General features: G+C 44.9%; 1 protein-coding gene across 1 annotated transcript; it reads right to left on the bottom strand.

Annotated features, from left to right (window-relative positions):
- Positions 1 to 5,008: 5,008 nt before the first annotated feature.
- Positions 5,009 to 6,622, bottom strand: LOC119964161 (UDP-glucuronosyltransferase 2A1-like). The gene has a single exon (XM_038793453.1). It carries the CDS (start codon positions 6,620 to 6,622, stop codon positions 5,009 to 5,011), a length of 1,614 nt encoding a protein of 537 aa, XP_038649381.1.
- Between the last annotated feature and the right edge of the window lie 878 nt (positions 6,623 to 7,500).

The raw sequence follows: 7,500 nt of genomic DNA, 5'->3' as shown, positions 1-7,500 counted from the left end.
AAATACTACAAGTGAACCACACCATCGTCATTTCTACCTGGCGGAGGTGGAGCATTGTGGGAAGCGAAGAATTCTGGGTCGGGCCCATTAATGATATACTAACGGCTGTTACTGTATAAGTTGCATGTTCATGCCAGCACACGGTGTGGAATGCATTCTCGCCGCTCTCGAAGTGCCGGAGCGTGGCGTTCCATTGGGTGTCCGGTGTCAACCTCAATTTTCAGCTAACACGCAGTTCTCTTCTCAATCACGATTCAGCATCATAGAATTTACAGTGCAGAAGGAGGCCATTTTGGCCCATCGAGTCTGCACCAGCTCTTGGAAAGAGCACCCTACCCAAGGTCAACACCTCCCCCTATCCCAATAACCCAGTAACCCCACCCAACACTAAGGGCAATTTTGGACACTAAGGGCAATTTATCATGGCCAATCCACCTAACCTGCACATCTTTGGACTGTGGGAGGAAACCGGAGCACCCGGAGGAAACCCACACACACACACGGGGAGTATGTGCAGACTCCGCACAGACAGTGACCCAAGCCGGAATCGAACCTGACACCCTGGAGCTGTGAAGCCATTGTGCTATCCACAATGCTACCGTGCTGGATAGGAAATCAAGCCCATTGTATTTAGCTTTAGTAAGTTGATATAGTCAATAGGTGGAGCCAGGGGCTGAGGTAGTCAGCTATTGAGTTGAGTTTTGATGAGGGATGTGAATAGATGAACAGCTTTTTGCCAAATGTTGGGAAGCTAATCAGTAGTTTGCTACAAGATACAGTTCAAATCTTTCCTCATAAGAATTCCATCTCTCACAATCCTCAGCAAATGCATCCATGACACCATTTTTTCCTGCCATTTTTCCGATCCCAATTCCCTGACTTGTACTTCTTCAGCCTTCAAACTTTCTCCCTTCTGTTTATTTCCTGAAGTAAGCAATCACCTCACCCATAAGCAAACTGGGTATTTCCTTGCCTGTGCTATCGGTTCCCGAGCATTAGGTTGCAGAGTCAGCAACCACCTAGGTTCCCGTTCCCACCGTCCATTTGCATTTCCAGGTGCGCAGTCTCCACAGCTTCTACCTACTGCAAGCAAGAAGCACCCTGAAACTTTGATTATTGCTTTTTTATAGATTTAGAGTACCCATTTATTTTTTCCAATTAAAGGGCAATTTAACGTGGCCAATCCACCTAACCTACACATCTTTGGGTTGTGGGGGTGAAACCCACGCAGACACAGGGACAGTGCAAACTCCACACAGACAGTGACCCAGTGCTGGGATCGAACCCGGGTCCTTGGCGCCCTGAGGCAGCAGTGCTAACCACTGCCAGCCCTGATTATTGTTTTAATGATGTGCTTCAGTAATTCACACTTATGTCCCGATTTATTTTTGAAAGCCTTATTTCACACGAGCAGCTGTCGCGATCGACTGATTGACTCTCCGACGCCTCTCTACGATCTGAACGGCTTTCTTTTTTTAGCCTACTTGCTGCAAACTTTTCGTTGATGGATGTTTATGGCCCAAATTTCAGTCGATGATTTTCTTTCCGGCCCTAAATCATTGTCGATGGCTGTTTAGGGCCCAAATCCTCATCACCAGTTTTCTCATCTGTTCCATATTTGCTGTTGCCACAAAGAGAAAAAGAAATCAAGGGACCACGCTTTAAGTCCATAAAAATATAGTGCCGGGTTTATTAAGAGTTGTTGCTGAAACAGGGTAAGATGGTGAACTCCCCAATAGCCTGCGTAACACTCCGCTAATGTCACAGCATATCACGTGACATTTCACCAGCAAATACTCGAGACACATTATTAAACTCACTTTTTTTTATACCTTTGATAAAGATTTTCTTTGAATGTTTCAGTGTTTCTAACAGCACAATCATGCACATGGTGGTCCAGATTTCTGCCTAAATGGATTGGCTCTCCGTCGGGGCAGTAATTCCGGACATGACCGAAAATCTTAAGTCCCAACCCAAACCTGGCATTTTCCATCCTCACAGGAAGCAGGACTGTAGTCAGGCCAGGGTTCACGCCTGCATGATTCACAGAGGTAACGACATTTAAATCACCCCCTGCCTGCGTGGATGTGGGATTTTATGATGCCAGGAGGGTGAAATCTGGAAATTGCACATTAGATCATGTAAGAGGATGTCTGATTTGGTGGGATTCTTTTGGATAACATTTGGAGAGGTAAGGTACATATTTGGATATGATCCTTGGATATCTTAGGGAAGAAGTAAGGCCTTTAGGGAGAGGTAAAGCATCTTTTGGGAGAGGTAAAACGCCTTTGATATTGTTAAAGTTTTAACATGATTCTGTACTTTTTACACAAAAACTTATTGGAACTGTCAGGCTGCAAAGAACAGTCCAACTATCGCACAACTGTCCAGCTGTCAAAGAACTGACAAGGAACTGTCCAAATTGTTACGATAGTGTCCAAGAATACTAGCTGAGTATTTGCATAAAGGTCGTGAAGGCCATGGGGGGGGGGGGGGGGGGGGGGGGGGGCGAAGTGGATGGACGGGGAATAGGTTGGCATAATGGAATATAGAGAGAGATTTTTTAATTTTAATATTTTACTTATTTGCAGACAGGGCTGGTGCACAGAGACAGGTCTATTTGCTCAGCCCAGCTCTGCACTCAGCAGCTGCCACACTCATTCTTGTTCAGCTGCCCCAACTCTTTTTCAGCACATCCCCTCACCCCCAACCAACATCCTACCGACTAAAAGTGAGCGGGCATTTTTAAAGTGTGGGTTTGCAGAGCCAAGAAGTCTTCAAACTCTGCGCACCCAATCCAGGTACAGAACTCTTGGCCACTTTATTTGCCCAAGAGACAGATGACAGATTCTGCAGTCTGATTTCCCCTCCTGCCCCACCCCACCTCCTTTGTTCCTCACCCCCCAGTGCTGCTGAAGCTCAGAGTCATTCCATAATTTTCATAAAATCTGGGCGTTAGCTGGGAAGATATACCGCACTTTTTCTGCCAGGTATAGCTAAATGGCAGATTCCTAATTCCAATGATTGTCATCTTGCAGCCAGCTCTGGATCGACAACCTCCACCTCATGAAGGAATGCACTGTGACTTCGGCACGCACTTCATCCTGTGTCTTTCACAACCAGAGAATCACAATCACCTAATCATTTAATTGTCTCTGCAAAACACAGGAAATGAAATGATGTTGTGAAAGATTACCTCTGCTCCCACCCACTAAAATTGAACAGGTAGTCGGAAATGCCGGTGATTTCTCATCAGTTGCTCTTTTCCTACATGAGCACGGGAGCGCAGAGGAGATTCACCAGGATGTTGCCTGGGATGGAGCATTTTAGCTATGAAGAGAGGCAGGATAAACCCGGGTTGTTTTCTTTGGAGCAGAGAAGGCTGAGAGGGACCTGGCTGAGGTGTATAAGATTATGAGGGGAATGGACAGGATGGATAGAAAGCAGCTGTTCTCCTTATTTTAAGAGTCAATAACAAGGGGGCATAATTTTAAAGTGAAAAGCAGGAGGTTTAGAGATAATTTGAGGGAAAACATTTCACCCAGAGGGTGGTGGGAATCAGGGATTCACTGCTTGGGAGGGTAGTGGAGGAAGGAATTCTCACAATCTTTAAAGGGTACTTGGAGAAGTACTTGAAATGTCATAACATTCAAGGCTATGGGCCAAGTGCTGGGAAGAGGGATTAATGTAGACTCAAGTCGTTTTTTTGGTCAGTGCAGGCTTGATGGACCAAAGGGCCTCTTCTGTATTGTATCATTCTAATTGAAAAACTCAGTTCGCTAATGGGCTTCCCACCCTGGACCATTGAAACCCTTGTTCAGTTACACAACCAACGAGAGAATACCAAACTCTGAATAATTTGGACTAAGACTTGGAGCATACTGGGGGGTTGAGTAGGCAGAAAGAATTAGACATTTTGCAGGTTCAAGAGCCAGAAGTCGATTGCTCTGCCTGACCTTGCCAACCCAGAAGAAAAGACAGTAAACCTTGTTAAATGACTGGTATTGGTTTGAACTGGTTATGTATACTTTAAAACCAAATTCCAGTTCGGGCCAGTACCGGTCATTCCTAAAGATTTGCTACTTTCTCCTTCCGGGAAAGGCAATTCAGGCATTTGGCCGGAATTACCCAGCCGTTCGAGATCTTCCGGTCCCACTGACAGTGAAGTCCCGCTCTGGGTTTCTCAGCAGAAGGGGATGCATACATCGGGAAACCCCATTGGCAGCGGTGGGACCTAGACAATCGCTGGCCAATGGCGGGTCGATTCCGATGCCGCTTGACACACCACAGCGGCGTGGAGAAAATCCCGCGTGGTTCAATTCTCTGACACTGTGTATCAACCAATATTTCTGAATAAGAGACTCCTGTTCTCCACCTTTCCAGATTCATTTCTCATGTCCTACACCCAATTTATTGTGTTGGCTTTAAACTGATAAAGGGGGCAGGAGGCGTGGTGGGGAGATTCAGGAAAGGGTACGTTGAAAGGTTGTAAGGGAAATGTTATGGCTTTATTTAGAGCTGCGGTAAAAGTAAGCAGTGTGATGCAGAGAGACGTTATGGTGTCTGATAGGGTGGTGAAAATGACTAAAATAGTAACTTTCAAAAGTGAATTGGATATAAACTTAGAAAGAAAGGTTTTGCAGTGCTATGGGGATGAATGGTGCAGTGGGACAAATTAAGACAGCACTTTTAAAAAAAGTCAGCACAGGTTCAATGGACTGGCTGGTATTCTTTTGTACTGTCTGATTCTATGATTCATATAATTATCCCAAAATAATCATTATAATGTAGGCTGTGGTCCCCTAGAAATCTTCCATCCAGTACATAATTTGCCTCTCAGTGCCCACACAAAAAGGGCTACTCATGACTGTGACAGATCACTCTTCTGGTACATTACCAAGAAATAGTTATACGAGTTGGTACAATTAAAGACATTGAGAAACATTAATACAGGAATTTAAATATCTGTGTGAAATTCAAAGTAACCATTATATCAAATGGGTAGGTCCTACTGAGTTTTTTGTTTCTTCTTCCCTACGACGCTACAAAATCTCTTCAAGATTAAAACAATCAGTATGGCAGCAATTAGGAATACAGACAGGAGCAAGGCAAGCACATCTACACAATAGTAAGTGTACCAGGGGAGACGATAAAATTCGGAACGTAAATGGGCTGCGCCTCTGTGGCGTGCAACATACTCAATCCAGAAAACAGCTCTCTTCATTGGAGACTCCAGTTGGTCTCTGTGGAGAGAAGACAGCTTTTGCATGTTAACCCGATAAGATGCATTATTTATGACTTCGTTGAGTGCCTTCAGTAGATCCAATGACTGCATGGTTGCAGTGTCAACTATTTTGGCCGCTCCTCGGACTTTAAGTCTAATTAAGTTGTCAAACTGGTCGTAAAACAGAGGGAGACCAACGACTGGCACCCCATGGTAGATGGCTTCATAAATTCCATTTGTCCCACCATGTGCAACGAAAGCTTGTGTCTTAGGATGTCCCAGCAGGTCATTCTGAGGGATCCATTTTGCTAGTAGTGTGTTATTCGCGAGATTGGGAGGGATCTCTCCATTGTGTCTCCAGATTACTTTCTGAGGTACCTGAGCAAACGCCTCCGCTATCTTCATTGTAATGTCCAGTGGCAAAGAGTTGACAAGGCTCCCTAAAGACATGACGATAATTCCATACTTCCCCGAGGTCTGTACAAACCTCTCAAGCCCCACAGGTAAAGGTTTTGGTGTTTTACATTGGAAACCTCCAATATACACAATATTTGGCATGGTGGGCCTCGGGAATTCAAACACAAAATCTACTCTCATCAGCCACACATCTGCCTGGAGGAGAACCGTTTTGATATCTATGTCCGCGCCCAGGTATCGCCTGCAGGCTTCGTTGTAAATGGGGTGAATAAAAAATTCAGAAATGAATAGCTCAAGAAAATGTTGTAAAACGTTTTGAACCCTTTGGAGAAAATTCATCTTGTCCATCAAGTGTGACCCAAGTACAGGGATGTAGGAAAGGGGCGATGGGGCAAAGAGGAAATGAGCCTCCCCCCTAGTAATCCATCGAACATTGTACACCAAAGGAGTTTTCAAATAATGGGCAAGCATTGAACCGATACCAAGAGCGGGATCAGTGAGTACTAAGTCAAAATTTGTTTCTTCAAGCTGTTTCAACAATTTCTCATCTTCAAAAATTCTAGTAATGAATGCTCCTGCCCAAAGGTGCCATTCACGCAGGAAGGAGATCATCTGATTCTGGACCTGAATAAAAGCCCATGGGGTAAGGCCATGTCTTAAGGTTGTCAGCATTTTATCAAGAAAATGTTGTATTCCATGTGAATCATCAAATTTGGTCGTTCCACCCTGCAATTGGACAGTGATTGATTGATAGAGATCAGGACTCTCTTTGATGTACCAAGCCTTTGAGGAATAAAGCGCAGTAATGTTGTGACCATGGTTTTTCAGTTCTTCAATAAGAATTTTCATGTTGATCCAATGGCTTCCATCAATAGGTACAACCAATATCTTAGCTCCATAGGTGACTGGGGAAGAGAGGCTGATGATGGCACCCAGAACACATGCAATCTGTAATCTGTCCCTCAATCCACAATATCCCATTTCCATAGAAATGTTTGTAGGACCTGTCAGAGAATTTAACAGAAATATTAATGATCCAGCATTAAATTGGCAAATGCCAAGTCTGATCTACTTTGTTCATTCACTCCAATCAGGTTCTGATCTATTTCTTGGGTCCTCTTCGCTATTTCCCTCCTTCTGAACCTATGACTCAGAACAGTAAAGCATCTAAAACCTCAACACTGCACCATAGTTATCTCAGTATTTGATTGTGCAGGATCAGTTTTATTTCACAATGAAGTACCTCAAATGTTTTGGATTGCTTTTTGACCTTTCCAAATTGATTGAAATGGCTATTTCCAAATTGATTGAATTGGAGTGGTTGCTGTTTGTTTTATAAGCAACAAGGGAACAGGCCGCACTAGATTTGAAGGGGACGACTCAGCGGTCTCGTCGCACACAACCTGGTATTGGGACAATGCCATTGAATCTTGCGAGACTTTGATCTCGGCCTCACTGGGCATGATCTAGATCTGCATGATGGCTCATTTAAATATTGTTTGTGAGATTCTCCTGGCAACGGGACCTAATGGCTGTGCCTGGGAGACATTGCCAGGGCGCCATTTAGTGCTGTTTTCCACAAACGTGGGCCAGTTGTAATGGCACCTGTGGAGTGGGGGGCGATGTACCAAGGCCATTAGAGACCCCGAATGGTCGGGGACAGGTCAGGATGGCACCCTGCCACTCCCTCTGGCAACTGGACACTTTGTCACTGCCAACGTGGCACCCTCTAAATGGAACCCTGGCACTACCGAGGTGCCAGGGTGGCACTTCCAGGCTGGCAGGGGCACTGCCAGGTTGGCAATGCCAGAGTGCTTAGGTGCCAGGTTGACACCCAAGAGTATACAAGCTAAGAATTA

This window comes from Scyliorhinus canicula, chromosome 4 (genome assembly GCF_902713615.1).
Source record: "Scyliorhinus canicula chromosome 4, sScyCan1.1, whole genome shotgun sequence".
NCBI classification, from domain to species: domain Eukaryota; kingdom Metazoa; phylum Chordata; class Chondrichthyes; order Carcharhiniformes; family Scyliorhinidae; genus Scyliorhinus; species Scyliorhinus canicula.
The sequence above is the reverse complement of the archived record's forward strand: the minus strand, read 5'-3'. Positions and strand labels throughout refer to the sequence as shown.